Genomic DNA, 26318 nt, shown 5'->3' on the forward strand with positions numbered 1-26318 from the left:
TCTTGATCATAATGGATGATGCACAAAAGCTGTCCGCTTTATTTATACAAAATCAGTCAAACTCTGGCTCAGACTTTTTACGTCATGGCCAAGTGGGTGTTTCTAAAGATAACTATGCCAGTTGTCTCACCTAAGCCTAGGATGTTATCCACCTGGCCCCGTGGTTAGGAAAAAGTCCTCAGTACACGGTGCATATCAATCAGTAACACATTCCTACCACAATCCTCATTCTACAGCTTAGTTAATCAAGGAAGGAAGGGCTTCACAGAAGGAGGGACCTAAAGATCAAAGATGGAGGGAAAGAGTAGATTCCCACTACACCTGGGGACGGAACACCCTTGATTAGCATAGGATCAAAAGGCGGAGTTAGCACCCTAAGCCCTTTGGCTAAAACAGTATCAGCAACATCAATTCCAAGCTCACATCGGTAGTAAACATTAACTCCACAGAGGCAGACAACTACAGAATTACAGTGCGGATTAAACAGATTACAGAATTCTCAGTGCGGTTGTCCGGTGTCCATGCAAGGGGAGGCGGAGCTGCATCCAGGTGTTGTGGAGACATCCGCCGGGCCCTGCCAAACAGCGGGAAGTTCCTTGCGGCCCTGCCTGCAATGGAGCAATGCTCTTCACACCTTCCTGTCTTCCACACCCATCACAGGGACCCCAGCACAGGGGTCCAAACACTTGGATAATCTTCTGTTGTTTTTCCCATGCCATTAGCAGGGAGCTGGGTTTGAAATGGGGCACCTGGGACTTGAACAGGCGCCCACATAGGATGCCAGACTACCGGGAAAACGACTTATCCCACTATGATGTTGGACCCCGTTTTTTTTCTTTCTTGTCACTTTTTACAGCTGATACATCCTTGGTGTCTGCATGGGAGGCGCTCCATAAAATGAGCCTGTGTCCCAAAGGCTCTTCCAGGGTTCGTCACTGGACTGCTTTTGACGTCTTGGGTCATGCACATGCTTTTATTTTCATATCCAACTTTGTCGGTTTTCTTTCTCTTTTTTTAAACTTACTGCAACAACTTCTGCCTCTTCAGGAATCTTTTTTTTTCTATTTCAAAGTATTTTTATTATTGCAAAAAACTTCAAATGCAGCGAGAATCCTCTCATTATTTTTCTAGATCTTAAATTCCGTGAGAGCAGACAGCCAGCCTCTGACTCAGTTCTGAGGAAAAGTGTTCAGGAAGGAACCAGCCGCTTCTCTGGCGCAGAAGTCTCCTCAGGTCGCCGGGGACCGCCCAGGAGCGTCCCGCGCACGCCGGCGTCTTCGCCCCGTCTTCCCGCGGACGAAGCACCGTGCCATCTTCACTCCGACGCCGCTACAATAGGAGGAGCCCTGGTTTCCAAAGTTTTTTCTTTTCCTGGCGGCCCCGCCCCGGCCCGAGGCCGCCTCCCGGACTAGGCCTCTGGGCCGCCGCCCGCGCGCCAGCACGCCGCCCTCCCTTCCCCCTCCGCCCTCAGAGCGGCGGTTGGTGGCGCGCGCGCCGCCTGCCCGCTTCTCCCGCCCCTTCGGCTAACGAGCGGCTTCTCGGCGCTCTGCGATTGGCTGTCCCGGAGAGCCATCTTCTGTTTACCCTTCTGATTGGCTCCCGGAACGCGCGGGAGGCGGCTCTCGATTGGCTAGGTCGGCGCGCCTGCGCGGCGGGGTTCTCGGTCGCCAGCCATTCCTGAAGGAGGAGGACTGCCGGTCAGACGGTCGTCTCGCCTGAGGCTTGGAAGGAGCGGGTCCCGGGTTTCCGGGAAAGGCGGCTGCCGCGGCCAGAAGAGGGGGAGAAAAAAAAATGAAGATCTTCGTGGGCAACGTAGACGGGGCGGATACGACGCCGGAGGAGCTGGCGGCCCTCTTCGCGCCCTACGGCACGGTCATGAGCTGCGCCGTCATGAAACAGTTCGCCTTCGTGCACATGCGCGAGAACGCGGGCGCGCTGCGCGCCATCGAGGCCCTGCACGGGCACGAGCTGCGGCCGGGGCGCGCGCTCGTGGTGGAGATGTCGCGCCCGAGGCCTCTCAACACGTGGAAGATTTTCGTGGGCAACGTGTCGGCCGCTTGCACGAGCCAGGAATTGCGCAGCCTCTTCGAGCGCCGCGGGCGCGTCATCGAGTGTGACGTGGTGAAAGGTAACGACGCGGGGGCGCGCTCGGGGCTGCGCGTGCATGTGCGTGCGTGCGTGTGCGCGCGCCCGCGCGCTGGAGGCGGGGTGGGGGCCTGTTTATTAGCCACGCCCCTTGCCCCCTGCCCCCCTCCCCGGGCGTCCGTCGCTGCGCGCGGCTGGGGAGGGGTCGGGGTCAGCAGCGATGTGTCGGCCCCGCCCCGCGGTCCGGGCATCACGCAGCAGGTGGCTCCGGGTGGCTGCGGCGGCTTTACCGGGCCGGGGGGTGGACGGGGTGGGCAGCGCGCCTTCTCCAAGGTGGTCTCGATCCCGAGCGGAGAACTGGGACGTGGACGGGCCGAGCCGAGCCGGATGCTGGAGCGAGGGGCAAGAGATGTCGCCCCTTCCCCACACTTTTCCTCTCCAGACGTCGATCGGAGCCAGGGAAGAGGGGGAAAAAAGGTGGGGGGCCGTCCTCGGGTCCCCTCACGGTGAATGCTCAGCCCCCACCCCCGCCCGGAGTGGAAGGTAACGGGCCCTCCTCGGACGTTGCTCGGGCTGGGATCTTTTCAGGATTGCCCGGCGCGGGTTCAGGAGTGGGGGCGGGGAACCCCTGTTTCTCTGCCTCACTGTTTCTCTCCCGGAATTGAGGGGCGAGCAGCCGTGGCAGCTCGGTGCTTTTCAGGCTCCAGTCGGTGTGTCTCCTCCGCCCCCACCCCCAAACCTGGCTCCATTCTGCATAGGCTGGAAACCCTAAGCTTTTGCACGTGAGAGAAACGCCCCTTCTCCCAGCCTTCACCTGCCCAGTGTGTCCCTTGCTAGCCTGGCAGAGGGCTGGGGGCATGGGCAGGGGCAAGGGAAGCTGGGCAAGAGGTCTTGGTTAAGTTCTGGCTTAACAAAGTTCCTCTGGATTGGCCAGGGAAAATCCCTTCTTTGCACCTTTTAGAGCTGACTTCCTTGTTGGGGACTTTTACAGTCCGGGTTCTTGGTCCATTAGTTCTTTCACAGTGACAAAATCTGGTGGGACAGCCCTTGTCCTTGTTTTTGGCCAGTTTCTTTACGGATTGGGACCCAGGGAGCAAGAACTTGAGCCCTGTCACCCTGGTGGGTGCCGCTTGGTAATAGGATCCCTGATCCCAGCCCCCCACGTTCCACGCATACCTACTGCTGTGGATGGAGGCGGGTGCCTGTGTCCCTCTCCCCTCCAGGATGGCACAGCATTGGACATCCAGGGATGGCCTTGTCCTGCGTGGCTCCTGCATCCCAGCGCAGTGCGGGTGGGGATGTCGCTGCTGCGCTGAGGCAGGCTGTGTGGCACTTGGGTTTTTGTGTTTGCTTAGGAGAGTGGGGAGGGTCCCAGGTTGGATGTTTGAGCAACAAGTGGATTGGGGTTGATGACTCAGAGAGTTTTGATTAATTACCAACTTCCTTTTGTGATTCTTAGAGTGGCTCTTAGTTTGGGGGCTGAGAATCTTGCATTCCAGGGGACACTGCGTTCAGTTCGTGTTGCTTTTGGATGGCAGAGAAAGCCGACAGCTTGCATTGCGTTGCGTCAGTAGGGAGTGGTGGGCAGAGCTTCATGAACTGCACCTGATTTCCAGAACTTTTGACTGGCTCCGAGAGCTACGTGTGCATTCTGTCCCTTTGTAAACATCTGGTCAGCAGAAATGCTTGACTGAAGGGAGTATGTGCAGCTGCTGTTTGTAATTAGGCTGTTGGGTAACAGTTTCTGGTATAGATGTGGGGGAGATTTTGGCCAACACAGCCTCCCTCCTGACACCTCTCTGTTTGACTTGAAGGAGGGGAGATTTTAGACGTGGGGAGTGTTTTGGAAGGGGCAGGCCTGACTCACTGAGTCAGTAGCTGCCTCACTGCCTGGGCTGAGAATTGGCACTTGGTCATCCCCGTCTTGGTTGTGTCGGTTTTGGAAAGTGTAGACGCTTGGTATTGCCCAGGACATTCAGCTCTTTTTATTTCACTGGAAGAATGTAGTTGCTTGGTTACTGTAGGAGCTTAGATATGATTGGTAAGGCAAAAAAGAAAAAGAATCTCCATAGCAACAGTGGATTGCAGTCACAGCTACAGGGTGCTCAAAGATCAGCACTTTTGGAACCATCTAGGAAGTCCAGTCAGAAGAGGAGAGAACCTTTCCCCCTTTTTTTTGCAGGCGGAACTTGCAGCTCCATAATGGTAAAGATGTCAGGGTAGGAAAATCACTTTTCTGTATTTTCTTAAGTTTGGCACTGAAAGAGCTGTGATAACACCACAGCATTGGGTCTCTGTAAAATATTTCTTGCTAGTCTCAATGCAGTACTTTAATCTCCTTTCAGAAGATTCCTTAAACTTTTTCTCCAGGGAGGCAGGTCCCTGGGCCTCCTTCAGATCTCATTTCCCTCATTGTCCCATGGCTGCTGGCTTCATGGGCATCATTTTGGCATTTCTCTGTCTGAGCTTGACTTCCCCACTCTGGTGGAGCTTAGCTGGCCTGACACTGTGTCAGCTGGGCAGCCTGGTCACAGCTGGCTTAAGAAACAGGCCCAGGAACTTCTGGATGTAATTTAGTTATAATTCTATCAGATGATTTTGGGGGACCTCATTCTATACCTAGTTCATCTTGGTGATTAGTTGAATTGTCCATGTGAACTTGATTTCCAAATATCAGTGTCTGGTCTCAATATAACTCAACAAAGTAGGAAGTCAGCAGTGGATATCCAATTGTTGTTGTAAACCCTTTATTTATTTTATTTACTTACTTATCTATTTATGTATTTATTAGCATTTTTATTTGAAAGGTAGATTTTTAGAGAGATCTTTCATCCACTGATTCACTCCCCAAATGACTGTAATAGCCAGAGCTGAGCTGAGCCAATCTGAAGCCAGGAGCCGCTCTGGGTCTCCCATGCAGGTGCAGGGTCTCAAGGCTTTGGGCCGTTTTCTACTTGCGCCCATATGGGATATCAGTGCTTGGAGGCAAAGGATTAAATTGCTCTGGTGCCACACCAGTCCCAGCCCATTGAAGTTTTTTGGAGGGTATTTTTGGTGGTTTTTTAGAATCGGGAGCTTGGACAAAGTATTCAAGGAAGTGGTACGGTTTCTTAATTCCTGACTCTGGAGATTGTCTGTCCCCCCTCGGTCCTCCCCGTCTACCTTTTAAGCTCAGCACTTTCTGCTCTTTGAGTGAGCTTTTTGTTTGCTGCTGCTTTTTCCAGGTTGTTTGGCTATTCTGAGCAAAAGCCCAGTCAGTGGGTGCTTTTAATGAAATCTTAGACCACACACTACTATTTTTAGCTTACTTTTCCCTTGAGAGGTGAGCTTGGAGGATTGGAGGACTTTTGGATTGCAGAAAGGAACATTTAATTTTTCACAGTTGGTAGGGATATGTTGAGTACTAAGTTTAGGATGGTTTGTTCGTCTTTTTAAGATTTGTTTATTTTTATTGGAAAGTCAGGAGGAGATAGAAAAAGATCTTCCATCTGTTGATTCACTCACCAAGTGGCTGCAGCAGCTGGAACTAAGCCGATCCGAAGCCAGGAGCCAGGAGCCAGGAGCTTCTTCTGGGTCTCCCACGCGGGTGCAGGGTCCCAAAGCTGTGGGCCGTCCTCAACTGCCTTCCCAGGCCACAAGCAGGGAGCTGGACGGGAAGCAGGGCAGCCAGTACGTGAATCAATGCCCATATGGGATTCTGGCACATGGAAGGTGAATATTTCACCACTTAGGCATCATGCTGGGCCCTGTTCTTTTTTTCTTGTCATCTGGAAATGTTTAAGTTTGCTTGTACAGATGCATGGCATGTGCTTATTAGAAATGAAAAATAATCCACAGGAAAATAAGCCTCTGGTTATTGTTAGGTTTGAACAATCATAGTCCCTTATTTCACAGGGCACTTCTGTCTTGAATCTTGTGAGGTTAGGTAGGATAAGTTTGTCACATGGGAAAATAAATGGTAAGTTCCTTAAGATCTTGTAAGAGTCTGTGATCTCTGGGTCTGCCCCAGCATGCCTTCTGCTGTACCATACATCCGACTTGTACTTCTGATGCATTTTTATTCCTGTTGTGAGGTTATTGACACTGTCCCCAGGCCCAGGGACATCACGCGTCCTTTAGGAGAGGGCCTCTCGACATGACATGGGACACTTGTTAGAGGTCTGAATGGCATTCTTTGCGTCTGAGAGAGTGGACCTCGCGGTTCCATTGGCAGCAGTTCCTCCAGCTGCTGTGACAGCTTGAGTTCTGGCCCTGGAGTCCTGGAAGGAGCTACAGGCCCGGCATGAGGTTAGGTGCAGGGTCTGTTTTCCACAGGCTTGTCTTGTGTTGTGACTTTGTGAGTATGGATATGATTCAGAATTTGCTCCTCCCCTTTCTCTGGCTTCCTGCTGTGTTTATAAATGAATGAACTTCGGGGTAAGCAGCCTGTGCCACCTTGAGTCAGAGTGCAGAGCCTGCTGGCTGCAGCTGCTGGGGCAAGAAACCAAATCTTTCGCACGAGCATTCGGCTCTGTCAACCAGAGTGCAAAGGTGCAGCTCCACCTCTGTCCTTCCGAGAGGAAATAGCGGAGGACCCAGGGTGGCCTGGAGAGGAACCCTGCTAGGCGGCTGTTTCCATTTCCACACCTGGAAATGGCTTGTGCAGGATCCTGGTTCTCCCCTTTCGGTCCTGAGGCACAGGCCTCGCTTACACAGGGACTTCTCAGGTAGAGCGGTGCAGCTGGAGGGTGAGGAAGAGCTGTGAGGTCTGGGTCGAATGTGAATTCTCTGAAGACTCTGCTTTCCTGCACCGTGGAGATAGCGGTCCGGGACTTTGTGGGGCATTGCAGGAGGTTCTGGTCACCAAAGTGCTTTGAAAGCGGCAATGCAAACTGCGAGCAACAGTTGAGGTCACCCTTGGTGGAATTTTTTTGTGAGCTGCTTGCTCATCAGCCCATCTTGATCTAGGCGGAAAAATGGGTCATGCCAACCCCCAAGCAGTTCTTCAGTGCTGGAGAGCTGAGTCTAAAATGTGAGCTCCAGTGTTGGTGTTTGGTGAGCTTGAGTTGACAACACTGAATAGCTGAGTACTCGGCAGCCCTTTGTGCATTCTGTCTGCTGGTTTATGCTAACAGGGCTTGTGAAGATGTTGAATCCCGTGTTTGTTTCTCTTCGTGCTTTCTCTGACCTGGGTGTTGGGTGAGGTGGAAGGGCAAAGGTGCCAGCTTGGGAGACAGAAACCTTGTTATTTGGGAGCCATGTTTTATGGTGTACTCCACTTAGTAGGGTTTTGAGGCCTGGAGTAGCGGCAACAGCTGGGTGCTGTTGATGTGTCCAATTTGGGACCCGGCAGGTAGCGTGCTCTGCCCCCCTAATTGCTAACCCTCTGTCTGCTGCTTTATCAGACTACGCGTTTGTTCACATGGAGAAGGAAGCAGATGCCAAAGCCGCCATCGCGCAGCTCAACGGCAAAGAAGTGAAGGGCAAGCGCATCAACGTGGAGCTCTCAACCAAGGGTCAGAAGAAGGGGCCTGGCCTGGCTATCCAGTCTGGGGACAAGACCAAGAAACCAGGGGCTGGGGATGCGGCATTCCCTGGAACTGGTGGCTTCTCTGCCACCTTCGACTACCAGCAGGCTTTTGGCAACAGCACTGGTGGCTTTGATGGGCAAGCCCGTCAGCCCACACCGCCTTTCTTTGGTCGCGACCGCAGCCCCCTGCGCCGTTCACCTCCCCGAGCCTCGTACGTGGCTCCTCTGACGGCCCAGCCAGCCACCTACCGGGCCCAGCCCTCAGTGTCGCTGGGAGCTGCCTACAGGGCCCAGCCCTCTGCCTCTCTGGGTGTGGGCTATCGGACTCAGCCCATGACGGCCCAGGCGGCATCCTACCGCGCTCAACCGTCTGTCTCCCTGGGGGCCCCGTACCGGGGCCAGCTGGCCAGCCCGAACTCCCAGTCAGCCGCCGCTTCTTCACTTGGCCCGTACGGAGGAGCCCAGCCCTCAGCCTCGGCCCTCTCTTCCTATGGGGGCCAGGCGGCTGCCGCGTCTTCACTCAACTCCTACGGGGCTCAGGGCTCCTCCCTTGCCTCCTACGGCAACCAGCCATCCTCTTATGGCGCCCAGGCTGCCTCTTCATATGGGGTTCGTGCAGCCGCTTCCTCCTACGGCACCCAGGGAGCAGCTTCCTCCCTTGGTTCCTACGGGGCTCAGGCAGCCTCCTACGGGGCCCCGTCTGCAGCCTCCTCCTTGGCTTACGGAGCGCAGGCAGCTTCTTACAGTGCCCAGCCCTCGGCCTCCTACAGTGCCCAGTCTGCTCCGTATGCTGCTCAGCAGACTGCTTCCTACTCTTCCCAGCCTGCTGCCTATGTGGCACAGCCTGCCACAGCTGCCGCCTATGCCAGCCAGCCAGCCGCCTACGCTGCACAAGCCACTACCCCGATGGCTGGCTCCTATGGGGCCCAGCCAGTGGTCCAGACCCAGCTGAATAGTTACGGGGCTCAAGCATCGATGGGCCTGTCAGGCTCCTATGGGGCTCAGTCGGCGGCTGCGGCCACTGGCTCCTATGGGGCCGCAGCTGCCTATGGGGCCCAGCCTTCAGCCACCCTGGCAGCACCTTACCGCACTCAGTCAGCCTCATTGGCTGCTTCCTATGCTGCCCAGCAGCATCCTCAGGCTGCTGCCTCCTACCGTGGCCAGCCGGGCAGTGCCTACGACGGGGCAGGTCAGCCGTCTGCAGCCTACCTGTCCATGTCCCAGGGGGCCGTTGCCAACGCCAACAGCACCCCGCCGCCTTATGAGCGTACCCGGCTCTCCCCACCCCGGGCCAGCTACGACGATCCCTACAAAAAGGCTGTCACCATGTCGAAAAGGTACTGTATGCCCCTCCGCCTCTGCCCCCAGCTGGGGCTTAGGGCAAGGGGCTGAGGTTGGCATGGGAGGGAAACTGGAGCCACTGGCCCCTCCCTCGGTCTTGTTTTCCTTTACTCCCTTGGGATGTCCCGAGGCTGGGAGGGGTGGCGTCTGTGAGGTCTGTGAGGTTGTCCGGTAGCCAGCATCCCGGTGGAGCATAGCACTCCAGCCTGGGATGGTGCTGGCTAATCGGGCCAAGTGAAGCGTCAGCTGTCGAGGCTAGCCCACTTGCAACGGAAGCCACCGTCTTTGGGATTGTGGCCCATAGCCTTTCCCACTGTCTCAAGGATCTTTAAACCTGTTCCATGGTTGTCCTGTTTTGGTGGGTGTGAAAGAGCAGTCCCTTTGTTACTCAACTGTCTGAAGGCAAGTTGATGAGTTGCGTCCACTCTGGGAAGTAGTGGACTTTGCTTCCATTCGCCGTTCTGTTGATAAGCAGGGTCTGTCTGTAGGGCCCATGGGTGGAGCTACTTTGTGATTTGGTAATGTAGACCAAATCCACCTCGGCCAGTTGGGAAGGGAGGACTTCAGCGGAGGGCTTGGTTTCCCACTGAGTTGGCCCGGGCTGGATTTTGTGGCCTGGATAGTTATGAGTCTTCTCACCGAAGGAGACCAACCTGTTGGATGTCAGTGTGATCACACCCTCCCTGTCCCCATTGGCGTCTCCCCCATGCCCACCTGGAGCCCTCCCCTCAATTGTCTCATTCACCAACTGTCTTCTTCTCTCGACTAGGTATGGTTCCGACCGGCGTTTAGCCGAGCTCTCTGATTACCGCCGTTTATCAGAGTCGCAGCTTTCGTTCCGCCGCTCGCCGACAAAGTCCTCGCTGGATTACCGTCGCCTGCCCGATGCTCATTCCGATTACGCACGCTATTCGGGCTCCTATAATGATTACCTGCGGGCAGCTCAGATGCACTCTGGCTACCAGCGCCGCATGTAGGGCCTTCCTGGGGATGGGGCACCGGAGGGAGGGAGGGAGGGAGAGGTAGGGTAGGGGCCAGACCCGGGTTACAGTGACTCTGGCCCACCACCTCTCCCTGGTCTGGTTTTTTATCCCCTCCACCACGTGAGCCTTCCCCAGGAGGTGGTCCTTCTGAGTGTTTGGCAGGAACCAAGTTCGTCTCTTCGTCTCAGCAGCAGATCTTGCTGCTGGCTCTGCATCTGCGGTTTTGCCCTCCACCCTGCCTCCTGGTCCCCCAGAATGGGAATTTCTTCTGTGTTTTTATTTTTTTTTCCCTGGCTCCCTTTTATTTTTGTGTGCGATGTTTAAGGTCATGTGGATGGGAGCAGCCTGCAGCCGAGGTCAGCGGCACGTTTTTCTCTTTAGATGTGAGGGGAGGCCAGGAAAGGTCTAGCCGAACCATTTCCTTTGCGCCAAACTGCCAGCAGTCCAGGGTTCCTGACTGTCCCTCTGGAGACTGTTGAGACTGAGTTCCTGTTGGGACAGTCGGTGGGTGTGTGTCCAGAACTCTGCTGACCACTGATGTGCTAGTTGATGGTGAGCGGCACAGTCCCACTTCCCCATCTCCCCAAGTAGGTGGCATTAGAAAACCTTAATTTTTTCCCCTTTTGTATGGACTACAAATAAAACTTGGGGCGATTTGCAGTTTGGAAACCTGGCTGTTATTGTCTTGATTGCACTCAGTGTCAGGGAAGACAGTTTGACGCCCAGCAGGACATGGCAGCTTGAGGGAAGGCATCTGGCAGAATCTGGCTGTGAATGGGGTGAGAGTGATTTCCTGCCCAGAGGAGTTTAGCTCATCCTTGTTCTAGCCTGCCAGCTTGGACTGGAGAGTCGAGAACAAGTGTTTTGGACATCCTTGGATCTGCACTTTGAGCACACCGGGACACAGCAACTAATGCCCGTTTTCCTCTGCCTGTACCATGTTCCCTGACTTCTCTCCAGAAACAACCTGTGCTCCAGCAGGGTGGTTCTGGGGTTTGGGTTCTCAGATCAGTGGGGGATGGGCTGCAGTGATGTTTACAAGGAACTTGTGGATACTTCTGGTGGCGGGCTCAAGTGAGTGCTGGGCTGGGATCAGCAGTCATTGTGGGGTGGGGAGGTGTCTGTGGTACGGCCCTGCAGTTGGAGAAAGGAAGGGCAGGGAGAATTGGAAACAGATGTGGAGCATTCTGGCTCTAGAGCTGGTGCCTCGCCTGTTGGACGTCACTGTGGAACGTCCTCCCTGCGTCCTGCCAGCCCTGGGTCCTTTAGGGGCTCGGCTCTTCTCACCTGACGGCTCAGGTGGGGTGCAAGCATAACCAAGTAGGGGTGCTGGGATTGGGTGAGGATTTGGAAGGTGGTTTCTGTGTTTTTATTCCTGGGTTGGGAGTTGAGCACGTGAACAAATAAAAAGACATGGAAGTCCCAAGCTGGGAAGAAATGGAGGCTTGGACTGGTTGGGTGAACAAAAGGTCTGCAGTGGGGTGCTCCTGAGGCTCCTTTGGGAAGAGGCGCTGTGGAGACTTGGCTAGAGTAAGGGAACTGCGCAAGTGTTTATGTGGCGGGCGGTTGCTGGCTGGTCATCTGCTTCCTTCATTGGCTTCATTGTGGACACTTTGCCCCAGAGTTGTGCTTTTTCTGTGCCAAGCTTGCAAAACACCACGGTGAGCTCTTATCTGGGTGCTAAAGGGGTCTCCAGGAAAAGGGGGTGGGAGGCCTTTGCTTCTGTTTCTGCTTATCGCTTTGCCTTCAGGTACTTTGCTGCTCCATTTCAGGGAAGACAAAGTTGATAGGATTTTTTGTTTCTTCTGTGTGGTTGTTACTCCACACTGTGAAGGGTGATTGCAGGGAAGGATGGTGGCCCATGTGTTTGCAGTATTTGTCATGGTGGGTTTCTGTCATTTTCCTTTCTCTCTGATAACCCCACTGTCATCCCATGGTTCCTGCAAAAACAGAGGGCCCATGTTGATATTTCCTTGCGGCCCTAACTCTTTGGAGTGACCCGGCCTAGATAATTATCACCCTTGCCCAGCTGTCATCTTTAGGTTCTGTAGCCGTTGCTGCCTCACCCCTCAGGCTTCTGGTTGGTGAAGCCAGAAGAAGCTACACAGCTAAATCATTTATCATTTTACTTTTGCTTGAAGATTGTTTTAAAATATTTCTCCCCTCTTTTTTTGTGTGTGTCTAAAGATTTATTTCATATTTATTTAATTTATGGAAAAGCAGAGGCATAGAGAAGAGAGACAGAAAGATCTTCCATCCACTGGTTCACTGCCCAAGTGGCAGAGCTGAGCTGATCTGAAGACAGGAGCCAGGAGCCTCTTCCGGGTCTCCCACATGGGTGCAGGGTCTCAAGGCTTTGGGCTGTCCTCTGTTGCTTTCCTAGTTCATAAGCAGGGAACTGGATGGGAAGTGGAGTAGCCGGGACATGAACTGTCACCCATATGGGATCCCAGCACGTGCAGGGTAAGGATTTACCCACTAGGCTATCACACTGGACTGGGCGCTTTCCCCTTTTTTATTTAAATTGTACCTACCACCTTTGTTAATCTGATATAACCTACTGTTCTTTGCTTTTAGTGGCTGTCTGTTTCCAAAGTCCTGTAACTTGGGAAAAGTTGGGTCTGGGTAAATGGGATAGACAATTTTTTTTTTTTTTTTTTTTGAGGCGGGAGGGATAAGCTTTCGGCACATCTTCAGATCCACCAGCTTCTGCAGCGCTCACCTCTACATCGTGGCCTTCGTTAAAGAAATTGTAGTTGGTTTACTCCTGGCACAAGATCACATAGTGGCTTCTAGCCTTGTCAGCCTGTTCTCTTCTGATATTTTGACCTTGTTTTAAGTTATGTTTGGGCTGGGTCTGGGCCTGTTAATCCTTTAGTAGAGCTAATAGAATCTTCCCCGAAGAACCGTGCTGGACAGGTATTCTCACTTTCTAGTTTTCCCATCTGTTAAGCTCTGACAGAGTCTGTGAAGGGACTGTTGGGCCTCCATTTTTGTCCTGGGATGCCCTGTTAAGCCAAGTAACAGGGCATGTAACAGCCCTGTAACAAGCCAAGTAACAGTAACTTGCTTTCCTAAGCCATAAGTAGGGAACTGGATGGGAAATGGGGCCACTGGGATGTCGATGCTCTAATGGGATCCTGGCATTTGCAAGGCAAGGATCTGGCCAGTCACTGAGCCATCAACACGGGGCCCAGAGGGGGGGAAAGTTTTTTTTTTTTTAGCTTTGTTTTTATTGGACAGTCACATAGACGGAGAGGAGACACAGAGAGGAAGATCTTTCGTTCAGTGATTTCACTCTTTCGTTCAATGATTTCACTCCGCTAGCAGCCACAACGGCTAGAGCTGAGCCGATCTGGAGCCAGGAGCTTCTTCCTGGTCTCACACATGGGTTCAGGGTCCCAAGGCTTTGGGCGGTCCTTGACTGCTTTCCAGGTCACAAGCAGGGAGCTGGATGGGAAGTGGGGTGACTGAGAAATATTCTTTAAGTTTAGGATCCAGCTTCAAGTCATTTAAGATACATACATATGTACAGTACCTGAAGTGCAGGGCACAGGGAGCCCAGTCCTTGGGCTGACCTTGAGAAATTTCCAGCCTGGGAAACAGGACTTTCTGAGTGAAGTAGTTACAGTTAGTAACCAGGGCTTGGCAAGTTGTAGGTCAGGAGGGGAGCCTGTGACAGTCCCCACAGGGACTTTCTAGACCTTCTGGAGATTACTTTTTAGAGATAGGATTTGACTTGAAACCTGACTTGGCACAGACTTTTAATCTACAAAACTTTAATTTTATTTGAAAGCTGAGAGAGAGCTTCCATATTCTCATTCACTCCCTAAATATCTGAAACTGAGGGCTGAGTTAGGTGAAAGCGGGAGACATTTAGCCACCCAGGTTTCCTTGGAGGATGGCAGGGACCCAAGTACTTGAGCTGTCATCAGCTGCTATGGTTTGCTTTAGCAGGAAGCAAGGTCAGGTCCCAGCGCAGCAGCCCAGGTGTTGCAGTGTGAGACACAGTGGCCACAAAGAGTCTCAACTGCTGTGCCCAGTGCCTGATGGTTTGTACAATCGGCTCCTCCCCAATTTGTGTAAGGCCTATGAGAGACATTGGTCATGTTGGGAACTCTTCATGAAGGCTTATCATTTATAAGATGGGAGTATTTATTGTATGGCTAAGCACTACTAGAAATGCTTTTCTTATATTAACCATAGCAATCTGAATGAATTAATGTGTTTATTTCTAAGCCTCCTTTGTATATAGGGAAATTGAGGCTGTCGGCTCATTAACTTTGTAAGATGACATGACTACAAAGTGCTAGGTCAAAGAATTGGACCAGCCATTTGAAATCATTCCATACTCCTGATTGAAGAGTGTATGGAAATGTCAGGCCTCATATACAGTCACTGTTCTAGATGCTAGCCGTCTCCTAGAAGAATGAACATTTTGGAAAGATGGGCATGGCCTGCTGAGCACGCAGCTGAGCAGATGTCAGATGTAGGTTGAGCGCAGCACTCTCAGGGAAGGTGTTTTTTCTTTGTTAAGGTTAATTTATTTATTTGAAAGAGTTACAGAGACAAGCAGAGATCTTCATCTGCTAGTTCACTTCCCAAATGGTTGTGTCAGTCAGGCCTGGGCCAGGCCAAAGCCAAGAGCCAGGAACTTATCCAGGTCTCCCACATGGCTGCAGAGTCCCAGGGCCTTTAGCCATCCCCTGCTGCTTTCCAAGGCTGCAAGCAGTAAGCTGGAACAGAAGTGGAGCAGCCAGGACGTGAACCGGTGGCAGGATTCCTGTACTGCAGCTGGAGGCTTAGCCCAGGGAAGTGAGTAAGACTAATTTAACCTTCAGGCTACTAGACCACATCAGTTTTGGCTCTTCATCTCTGACAATAATTTTTGTGTCCTGAGATCAGCTCTGTTTCTGTCTGAGTACAGGGAACTGCAAAGGCATAAAGGTAGGCTAAGAAAGGTGTAGCTGGCAGTACAATTGGAGGCCTGGGAAACCAACTTCATTTGGCCTGCTTGTGGTTCCTGAATGTCTAGAGAATGCTAGAATTTGAGTCCTGTCACATTTGTGGGCTGGGACATAGGCTGCTTATTAGATGTGTAAATTATATACAAGCAGTTTTCAAAGAGTTGACAGAATAAACATTTTTAACTTGATTTTTCCATAAATGTTTTGGAATATGCTAATATTTTCAATCCTATAAGGATGCACCTAATACTGTATTCATTGTTTACTCCTAAATTTGGACTTTTCCCTCATCCAACTCCTATCCCCTTTTTATTGCTTTAAAAAATAAAAAGATTTTGTACCCAGCACAGTGGCCTAGCAGCTAAAGAAAGTCCTTGCCTTGAACGTGCCGGGCTCCCACATGGGCACTGTTTCCAAGCCTGGTAGCCACACTTCCTGTCCAGCTCCCTGCTGTGGCCTGGGGGAACAGTCGAGGACGGTCCAAGGCCTTGGGACCCTGCGTGGGAGACCTGGAATAAGCTCCTGGCTCCTGGCTTCGAATTGGTTCCACTCTGGCCGTCTTAAATAAATAGAAATAATTATTTTTATTGGTAAGGCAGGCAGTTCAGATTTAGAGAGGAGGAGAGATCTGTCACTGGTTCACTCCCCAAGTAGCTGCAGTGTCCAGAGCTGAGCTGATCTCAAGTCAGTAGCTTTGTTCTGGTCTCCCACACGGTTGCAAGGTCCCCAGGCTTTGGGCCATCCTCTGTTCCTTTCCGAGGCAATGAGTAGGGACTGGATGGGAAGTGGAGAAGCCAGGCCATGAAACACTGCCAATATGGGATCCTGGTGCTTGCAAGGTGAGGATTTAGCCATTGAGTCATCCTGTTGGGCCTAAGTTCGTTTTTTAAAAAAACAGTATTTGGGCTCAGCTCAGCACAGTAGCCTAGTGGCCAAAGTCCTTTCCTTGCATGTACCACCAACATCCCATATGGTCCCGGGTTCATGTCCCAGCTGCTCTACTAAGCTTCTAGCTTTCTGCTTGTGGCCTGGGAAAGCAGTCAATAATGACCCAAAGCCTTGGGACCATGCACCCACGTAGGAGACCAGCGGATGGAGGATTTCTCTGTAAGTCTTTCCAATAAAAATAAATCAAGAAATTATGTAATTGGGAAGTCAGAGTTGGAGGGAGGAAAAGACAAAGAACAAGGAGCGATCTTCCATCCACCAGTTCATTCCTCAGAAGGCCACAACAGCTGGAGCTGAGCTGATCCAAAGCCAGGAACCAGGAACTTCTCCCATGTGAACACAGGGCCCATGGTCTTGGGTTATCTACTGATTCCTTAGGCATGTTAACAGGAAATTACAACATAAATGGAGCCGCTGGAATGGTACCATATGGAATGCTGGTACTGCAGCTGAGCAGCCATTGCGCTACGCCACCACGCTGGGCCCTCTCATTGCAAGTCTAGGCTGTCATCTATCCATTATGTGCATTATATTACTTTTGTTGAAGATGTATAGCCAGAAAATTTTATTTTTGGCTCTGACAAAATGTTTGTTATTGTTAATGGCTTTGGACATGTCATTTCTTAGGAACTTGGTGGCCTGGTGGACAAATTAAGAGTCACTAAAAAGGCACATAGGCTATGTGGTCATTCAGGCACGGTGAGTGTTAAACACTGTTCCTTCCATTCAGTATCATTCCCAGGAGGTGGCAAGGTACAGAATTTGGCTTAACATTTATTAAAGATGTGTTCTTGTTTTATTTGACATTTTTCAATCTGCTGGTTTTTCAATCCCAAAGCGTATACAAAATGGGAGTGTGCACTTCATCCATTGGTTCACTTTCCCAATGCCTGCAGCAGCTACAATTGGTCAGACAGAAGCTAGAGCACATGTCCCTGGTGGCTGACCTGTCGTGCACCACACACCACCACCTCATTGTTAAAGAAGAAAACTTAAACTTTTATTTTCTTTAAAGATTAATGTTTTTATTTATTTGAAAGGTGGAGTTAGAACGAGAGACAGATCTTCCGTCCACTGGTTCACACTCACAGAAGCCAGGAGCTTCTTTCAGGTCTGCCACATTCCTGCAGAGAGGGGCAGGGCATCCTCTCGCTTTCCCAGGGAGCTGGATCTGAAAGTGGAGCCAGAGGTACAGGTGGCTACTTAATGTGCTGTGTCACAGCACCAGACCCTTTAAGTGTCTGTAGTACTCAGTAAAAATATATTTGGGTAGGTGATCAATGAGACATCTGAGTGAAAAATCTCTACTTCAAACCTTCGTTCTGCATTTGTCAAGGTGGTGATCCAAAGATGTTAGTGCACCTGCTTTGAGACTGGAGAATTGGAAAGGATAAAGGTGAAGGCCTATGTCTTTAGTACTGATGTGCATTCATGTTCTTTTTAATTTTTTAAAAATACTTTCAGTTGAAAGGCAGATTTATAGAGAACAGAGTGAAGGATCTGCATCCACTGGTTCACTCCCCAAATGCCATAATGACTGGAAGTGTTCATCTGGAGCCCCAGAAGCCAGGAGCTTTTTCCTGGGCCTTCTGCGCGGGTGCAGGGTCCAAGCACTTTGGCCATCCTCTGCTTCTTACCCAGGCTATCAGCAGGGGGCTGGATCTGAAGTGCGCAGCTAGGACACCAGCCCATCTGGGATACTGGTATTGCAGGTGGAAAATTAGCCTTTTGAGCCATTGTGTTGGCCTCTACGTTCTTGTTCTTAACCTGCCACTGACTGAAAGTCCAGTGTCTCCCTTTTGATGACCTAGAGGTCAACTTCTGGCGTCCTTCAGTTTGTTAGATTAGTCAGCAGATGACTTGTGCCAGGCAGAGTTGTCACAGAAGGGAGCATGAGATAAGGAGAGGTTCCTACCCCTGTCAGATTGATTGAACAGAAAACAAGATGCTTAATGGAGAAATGATCTTATATAAACTTCATTGCGGCCATAATCCATGATTTTGGGATGACACAGTTTGTATAAGAATGCTGTGGTCTTAAAGCTCTTGTTACAAAGGCCAGGATATGCAAGGTGATAAAGGGAGAGGAGATAGCCTTGGAGTTAGGGGCTTGTTCTATTGGAGGGAGACCTGAAGGAGAGCTTTGGGACTTGGTTGCTTCAAGATACCAGGTGTTCTGGGCTTGTGATTGGCCTGTAGTCCACAGACACGCAGCGCCTTCAAAGTTCTTGGCCGGTTTTTTTTTGCTTTTGGACTGAATAATTCATTTATTTGCAGCAGTACTGTAGCACTCACACCCACTTCATTCCTCAGCCATAATGGTTGGGACTGAAGCCAGGAGTGGGGAGCTTGGTGCTGGCTGTCCTGGCAGGATGGCAGGGCGCCCGCTCGTGCCCTCCGCCAGCATCCGCGGGAAGCTGGAGGTGGAGCTGTGAGTGGAACAGGGTCCTGCGGTGGTGCCAGTCTGGACAGGGAAGCTGCTCCAAAACCGCTCTCCTTTCCCTACCCCGACTCGGTCTTCATCCCGTCCCCCGCGTGTCCTGCAGTGAGCAGCCCACTGCTTCCAGCAATCACCCCCTCCCCGCAGCTGCAGGCTTGACCGAGTATGTGATTATGTGCGTGGCCGAGGGGTGAGAGAAGAAAATGGCCGGCAGTGGACTCTGAACAATGGCCCTCTGATTGCCCTTTGCTAACGGGTTGAAGCCTCCAAACTTTGGCAGGTGGCGCCCAATAAAATGAACCAAACACGACCTCTGCGGCTCTAGTTCTTTCTCAGGGCGGGAGGGGAGCCAGGAGGGCCTTCACCTTGAGCGGGGCGGCCCAGGGCGGGGGTCGGGGTCCCGAGGGCTCGGGAACCGTGCGTGCAGCGTTCCCGGTCACTGGCTCGAGGGGCGGTGGTAGAAAAGGCTGCGTGGGGCGCGCACGTGGAGGTGGGAGGGGCGAGAGTGACAAACTTGGCGCCACGGAGCTCCGGGCGGCCTCGGCCGGGCCCGCCCGCTCCCCTAATGGCGGACCGCGCCTCGACGGCGCAGCGCACGCCGGTGGTCCCGCCCTCACGGCGTCCTCCCACCCAATCGGTGGCTTCGGCTTCGTGAGGCTGGTGTTCATTGGCTGTCGCGTAAAAGCTCCGCGGTTACTGACGCCTCCACCTCTTCCCGACCTCTCAGGTAATTGGCGTTCCTGGTAGCCAATCAGATAGAGGATCTCCGGGAACGCCCGCCTTATACTTGACTGGACGGCCAATCCGGCGATAGACCCACCTCCCCCCCCTTACCCAGAGTCACCGCTGCGTCCGCCGCCATTTTAGCGTTTTGTCAGAAGCGTCCGCGCGGCGACGAGGAGACCCTTGCTGGTTTTCGTGCGGTGAGAGACTCCCCAGCCCTTCTGCCGTCTCTTTGGCTCTGTTCAAGCGCCGTCTTACCCCAGCGGGCGTCGGTGGTGTCCCGGTCGGTCGCGGACTCGGCGCCGGTCCCTGAGAGCCGACGTGTGTCCTCGGCGCTGCGCGGTAAGCCCGGGCGCCCTTCCCCCACCGCGCCCCGGGAGCGCCCGCCGGCTCCTGCCGGGAGGCCTGCCCCGGGGAGGCCGCACGCGTGTCCGTGGGGCGGGGAGCGGCCAGGCGCCAGCCGCTCCGGCACCGTCCCCGCCGCGTCCGCCCCGCTCCTTCACGCCTTGGCTGGGACACCCCGAAGCGTAGCCGTTAGAAGGTCCACTCTTGCACAAGTGGCGGCTTCGGTTACTGGGAGAGGACGAGCTAATTTGTAATTTTATGCAGTAGTCTGCAATAGGCCAGAAGCTAAAACTTAATTCTCTGTGATGGTCGTAATGGTGCAGAGAGAAGCCAAGTGCCCTTGACCGTGCTGCGTCTCTCCCCTTCCATGCCTTGTTGGTGGTGTCCAGCTCTTCTGGAATCCTTTTGTTTAGAAGGGCTTCCCGGCGTGACCTCGTTACGTTCTTAGAAGTTCCCGGGTGGGCGTTAGAGTGGGCATTAGTCATTTCCACTTTCCTGTGTTGGTTGTGTGGAGTTGAGACATGGGTGGAAATAAATACCGTGGAAGGAGCTGGCTGCATTCATGGATAGCGTTCATTGGTGTGGGTCGAAGGTCTTTTGCTGGAAGCCTTGTTTGTTGTTTTTCAGGCCTTCGAGATGGTGAAGCTGTTCATCGGCAACCTGCCCCGGGAGGCCACGGAGCAGGAGATCCGCTCCCTGTTCGAGCAGTACGGGAAGGTGCTGGAATGTGACATCATCAAGAACTACGGCTTCGTGCACATCGAGGACAAGACGGCGGCCGAGGATGCCATCCGCAACCTGCACCACTACAAGCTGCACGGCGTGAACATCAACGTGGAAGCCAGCAAGAACAAGAGCAAAACATCCACTAAGTTACACGTGGGCAACATCAGTCCCACGTGCACCAACAAGGAGCTGCGGGCCAAGTTCGAGGAGTACGGGCCGGTCATCGAGTGTGACATCGTGAAAGATTATGCCTTCGTGCACATGGAGCGGGCGGAGGACGCGGTGGAGGCCATCAGGGGCCTTGATAACACAGAGTTTCAAGGTGAACCTCCTTGTGCGGGAGAGAGTTGAATGTATGCTCTGTGCAGGAAAGGGAGGGACTTGGCGCAGCTGCTGAGTGGGGGTGGGATTTGGACGCTTCACCTTAGGCAAATTAAGTCTCTTAGAAAAACTATCCTGACTTTTATTTGAAGCCCTTGAAGGTTTTTTTTGCCTATTCGTGCAGAAATCCTTTTCTCTGAAGATTTCTCTGATTCTTGTTCTCCCTCCCACCCCCGCACATTGCAGAGTGCTTGCCTCTGATCCTAGCGCCTTGGCTGAGAATCGGAGGACACTGGCCTTATTTGACTTAGGAGGATCCTGGCAAGGGCAGTAGGAGCGGAACTCCTCAGTCTCTTCCCACCCCCAGCTGTTAATTTTTCAGGAAAGGTACCTAGTGTTTAAGCTGCTGTCTTATATTGTATTATACTGTACCAAGGGCTTGCTTTTTGAGATTAAGCCACTCTGGAATTTTCAGGCTGACTTCAGGAGTTTGTGGGGTGGAAACACTGGGGTTGTATCGCAGTCATGGCATGTCTTTTCATTGATGCTTACACATCTTGGGTACTTAGAGTACTTAGGTGGGGGTGTGTTGTTTGTGCCTGGTAACCTGTGGGAACGTGCAGTCTTGATTTCAAGTCTAGCAAGCGTAGCAGATCCTGGGGTACACTTGGTGCTTGCCCAGCCCCTTGTTGTCTCCAGTGTGGAGCTGTGCTTTTTCCCTTGGCTTGAAATTAACTTCCATGAAAAGGTATTGTGTTCCCGTAACTAATAACTGTATTTGAAGGCTACATTTTGACCCTGTTGCTGTGAACAAAACACCGGCTGATCTTTTCCTGAGGAACCTCCTTGCTCAGAGGCCTTGTTGCATTTGGCATTCGTTTCCCTTCAGTTGGGTGGGACTTTGGGGCTGGAGTACTGATGATCTTCCCCCCTGTGTCACACGCATTACTCTCCCTTATTAAGAGAAGGTGGCACAGGTCTCCCAGGTCTAGTTTGCTTTCTTTTTTTTAATTGGCAAGTTGAGAATTATTTTGTCAACAACTTAATTGAGAGCAGGAGGCTGTTCCTGTAAAGGGCTGCGGGGTGATACTTAGGTTTTGGGCATTCTTCCACACTTTAACTTAATGATAGAGTAGAAAGTGTCTTTTTGGTGGTTACATGGGGAGAGCGAGGATGAGTCCGGAAGAATTTTTGCAAATCTGAGGCATTGGAACTCCAGTGCCAACCTATGATTAATCATTTTTGCTCTTTATTATAGGACAATACTGAGTCTTAAAGCATTTTGCTTTTTCACACAGGGGTTCTATTTGTATGTTTGAATGTTTATCTGGTCTTCTTTTCAGCTGCAGTGGTGGGTATGTTGATTGCCCACTTGAAGCAGACCTATCTTAAGTATTTTTAAAGATTCGTCTCTTTCTAGCATGGGACTAGACAAATCTTTACATTAAGGGTTTTCAGAAGACTTTTGACATGGTGTACTTGGTTAATTTCTTGGTTGTGTTTGCTTTCTGTGGATGTTATTAGTTACCAAAGTGCTCCCCACAGGCAAATGCCAAGAGATGCAGCTTTAATATCTTGCAACTTGGACCTACTGCACGGAATGTTTACATGGTGTTTTTGTCTTTGTACTCCCCTTTCTTCACTGTATCTCCTTGTCTCGTAGACCCTACCTTTATTTTGCAGGTAAAGTTGTGTATGGTCGGCCTCCGGTGATGGAGGCCGGTGTGTTGGCTCTCCCTTGTTCTGAGTATTTGCTTCTGTGACATCTGCATGCTGAGTTGTATCAAAGCTAGCTGCCTAGTGTTGCCGCTTAGAGTACCTTAGTAGTAAACTGGGAGGTCGTGATAGGGGAAAGGGTGCAGCTTAACTTGTTCTTCCATAAGATTTCTACTTTTATTGGATTTTCAGAAAACTTTTTTTTCCCATTCCCTGAGTACAAATTACAGTTTTCACACAGAAACACTAAGTGCATTTTCTTAGACTCTCCCAGCCTTAGTCAAGGAGGTGATGTTTTAGCCCTAAGCTGAGTCGTCAGTTGTACCACCGCCTGACGCGTGGTCCTCCACGTTGCTCAGCCCCTTTCTTCGTGATTCAGGCACTTGATGAACAGTGTGTTTTATTTGATCCTGCTAGAGGGTCGCTGAAATTGGTGTCGGTTTGTAAAGGATGATTACCGGAACAAAGAATTTAAAAGACCCAGTTGAGGGAGAAAGTTATTCTTATGTTATGTCTCCACCTCCCCAATTCGTAAATACTTTTCCTTGAAACTCGCCACATTTAGCCACAGTCATTCCAGATTTGACTTTAATGGTGATAACTTTAGTCTGTGTGGAATCGGTTGTCTTGGGGAAGATCTGACGTGTCAGGAACTTGCAGGGCATTCCTATTTATCTGCATGTTTGACATCAGGTCACTGTTTAGGTTTTTGCCCATATTTACATGACAATGAATGAGACCTTTGCTTTTTGAGTGTGAGTTGTTTATTAAGCCTAAGCCAGTGGTGACTTGAGCATTGCCAGATATCAGGTCATTACACTCGATCTGTACTCACATGCTAGGCCTTTTTATTATTTTTAAATCCTTTTGGCAGTCATGAATCCTGTTTTAGGAGTTTTCTCGTTAAAACCATTGCTGTGACCAGTGTCTGGGATCGGGGCTGGGCAATGATTAAGAGTGATAGCAACCCTTCTTGCGTCTGTTTCTTCAAGGCAAGCGGATGCACGTGCAGTTGTCCACCAGCCGGCTTAGGACTGCGCCCGGGATGGGAGACCAGAGCGGCTGCTATCGGTGCGGGAAAGAGGGGCACTGGTCCAAAGAGTGCCCGGTAGATCGTTCGGGCCGCGTGGCGGACTTGACCGAGCAGTATAATGAGCAATATGGAGCAGTGCGTACACCTTACACCATGAGCTATGGGGATTCATTATATTACAACAACGCGTACGGAGCGCTCGATGCCTACTACAAGCGCTGCCGTGCAGCCAGGTCCTATGAGGCAGTGGCGGCTGCAGCTGCCTCCGCGTATAATTACGCAGAGCAGACCCTGTCCCAGCTGCCACAAGTCCAGAGCACAGCCATGGCCAGTCACCTCACCTCCACCACTCTTGATCCCTACGATAGACACCTGTTGCCGACCTCAGGAGCTGCTGCCACAGCTGCTGCTGCTGCAGCAGCCGCTGCTGCTGTTACTGCAGCTTCCACTTCATATTACGGGCGGGATCGGAGCCCCCTGCGTCGCGCTACAGCCCCCGTCCCCACGGTTGGAGAGGGCTACGGTTACGGGCATGAGAGTGAGTTGTCCCAGGCGTCAGCGGCCGCGCGGAATTCCCTGTACGACATGGCCCGGTATGAGCGGGAGCAGTATGCGGACCGGGCGCGGTACTCAGCCTTTTAAAGCTTGAGGTGAGCGCGGTGGGGTGTCCCCGTTCTGGTTTGCCGTCCTCCTCCCCACCCCCCTGCAGCCTAAAGGGCTCCAGTTAGGCTGCCCTGCTTGCTTGCTTTTACAGGGTTAGGGTCAAGGTTACTAGCATGGCTCAGAGGCTAGGGAGAAGCCCTCACTGCTTACCTTTGACGTTCATGAATGTCCTCTGCCCTTTGGGGTATTTTTTTTTCCGAGGCTCCTGGTGATAGGGGTCAATTTGATTCCATTTGTGTCTACAAAAATAGAGACTGGTGTGCTGGTCAATCTTGGGTCACACCTGTGTGCTCTAAGTGAGCGGAACCTGGAACTCGGACATTCAGACTTCAGGTGCGCTGTTTCACAGAACCTTGGTAGAGTTTTCTGACAGAACTCCTGTGCCATGGGAAAGGTCTGGCACCATGACCTAAAGACCATCACTGCTCAGGTTTCAGTTGTCTTAAACCTCCCGGAATGGCGTCATCTTCATCTTGAAGCCTGTTTCCTTTAAGATTGATTTATTGATTTGAAGGCAGAGTTTGAAAGGGAGAGACAGTTCTGCCAGTGCTGGCTCACCCTCGCAGTGGGTACAGAATAGCAGAAGGCAAAATGGCGCCAGTGTGCTGGCGCTGCTGTGCCACAGCACCGACCCCACCCCTGCCAGGAGCTTTATAGCCATTGTTTAATGGTAAGTTGGGAACGCAGAAAAGATTACATGTCTTGTCTAATAAAGGCTGACAGACCCAAATCCATCTCTCCAGTGAGCTGAGATTCATTGCCTGAGTGTGGTCCCCATCTACATCTTTACATGTTTCTGAGAATAGCCCTTTCATTGCTTTATTTAGGTTTTTTTAAAAAATGATTTCCACATTGTTGTGTGTGTGATAATCTCATTTCTTAAATAACCACATCTATTACATTTTGTGTAATGGTCACTGGAGTCCAGTGGGAGCTCTGCCTTCGTCTTTGCCCTGCCTGTTGGAGGTGGGTACAGCTCTGAAACCAGCAGTTACACCGCAGGGCCTCTGGCTCTTTCCTCCCCCACACATTTGGAGCCTCAGTCCATTTGGCTGCACTCAGTGTATTCTCTTCTGACACTTGCCAGATTTGGGCTAACTCCTGGTGCGTTTAAAGACCTTGCCATTGATCCTTAAATGATCTGTCATCTTTTTAGGTTCGCTGCACATGACACCTGGAGTCATTGGATGGGAAATCACTGGTTGGGCTGCAAGATAGACTAAGTTACGTGCAGCTTGATGTGTCATTAACACATGCCCCCTGGCTCCTTCTGTGAGAAAGTCTCTTCTCTAGGCAGAATTGGATGTCCTCAGGTCTTAGAGCTTGTTCAGTTGATGCTGTGTTTGTCTCTAGACCTTGAGTAGTTTTAGCTTGAACCTTGGGAGCAGCTCCCAGGTTGAAACACACTGCTGTTTCACCAAGAGCTGTTGGGACCCTTTGCTTTTGTCCTGTCCTCCTGTGACAGTTGTAATCTGGATCCCAGTGTTACCAGCAAGAACACAAAAGAAGATGCACTGTATTAGACTGACCTCAGTCTGCCGTTAACTTGCCATTCGTCCTCTGGCCTCCAAGCTCTGCCCAGAGCTCACGGGACTGGGAAGGGCACGAGCACGCTGGAGAGGCCTGAGCTAGCGGTGACTGTTGATGTTCTTTGTACAGAGAAGCCCTGTGGCCCTGCTGTAAGCGCTGTGTTGTGCTCTCTTTCAGGTGGGATGTGTGGGGGCTGAAATGCGGAGCTGCGCTTGTGCATGACAACACCCTGCGTGGTACCCCATCTCCGGGACGGTCTCGGCTCTGTGCGTTCAGGCCCTCGGCAACTGTGGACCTTGATTAACCTTGCTCATAAGTTCAGACCTTCTCTTCCCTCTATTGTCCGTTTTCCTGTTCTTCAGTGCGCTGTAGTTTCCCATTCCTGTTCTGTTTTCCCAGCAGGCCTCATTGTGTGCAGAATGTGGTGGGGGGCGTGCTGTCTCCTGCCTTACCTCCTGCTCCCAGTGGGGGTTGGGTTTCGGAATGACGTTGGTGAGAAAGTGAGCCGCTCCTTGGGTCTTTATTTGGCCTAAAGGTTGGACCTATAGAGTTGGATCACTTTTTTTTTTTTCCTTTATGGTAAAATAAATGGTTTTTTACCTCAGGGTTTGTGTGCTCTGAGAGAGTTCTTGCTTGGGTTTCTTTCTGAGTTCTTTACTTGTGCACAGAAGAGACAGGGAGGGTGTAAAGTTCAGCGTGACCATGACCGCAGTTACTCTGCATTGTCCATAGCACTCGGGGTGCCAGAGGGATGGAAAGTGATGTGGAAGAAGCAGGCGGCAGTTGGGCAGTCATATTCCAATGAGTGCTACCACCACTGGTCTGCCTTTTTCCAGAATCGCCTATGTACCGGTAGTCTCTAGCCGATGGGGCTCCCCCTGCTAGAGAAGCAGCCATCACCTGCTTCTGCAGCTGCCATTGCAAACACCCAGGCAACATAGCTCGAGTTATCTCCAGGAAGAGTTTGGGAAGAAGAGCAAAAAAAATT

General features: G+C 51.7%; 1 protein-coding gene across 1 annotated transcript; it reads left to right on the plus strand.

Annotated features, from left to right (window-relative positions):
* The first annotated feature begins 1679 nt into the window (after positions 1-1679).
* Positions 1680-25935, plus strand: RBM14 (RNA binding motif protein 14). Its single transcript, XM_040970802.1, has 10 exons — positions 1680-2128; positions 7470-8931; positions 9705-9908; positions 18205-18264; positions 18380-18463; positions 18627-19000; positions 19202-19338; positions 19969-20389; positions 23097-23787; positions 25508-25935. Exons 1-9 carry the CDS (start codon positions 1792-1794, stop codon positions 23777-23779), a joined length of 3762 nt encoding a protein of 1253 aa, XP_040826736.1. The 5' UTR covers positions 1680-1791; the 3' UTR covers positions 23780-23787; positions 25508-25935.
* Positions 25936-26318: the final 383 nt, after the last annotated feature.

Source organism: Ochotona curzoniae, unplaced genomic scaffold, assembly GCF_017591425.1.
Source record: "Ochotona curzoniae isolate NIBS_2020 unplaced genomic scaffold, NIBS_Ocur_1.0 scaffold_4937, whole genome shotgun sequence".
Classification (NCBI taxonomy): Eukaryota; Metazoa; Chordata; class Mammalia; order Lagomorpha; family Ochotonidae; genus Ochotona; species Ochotona curzoniae.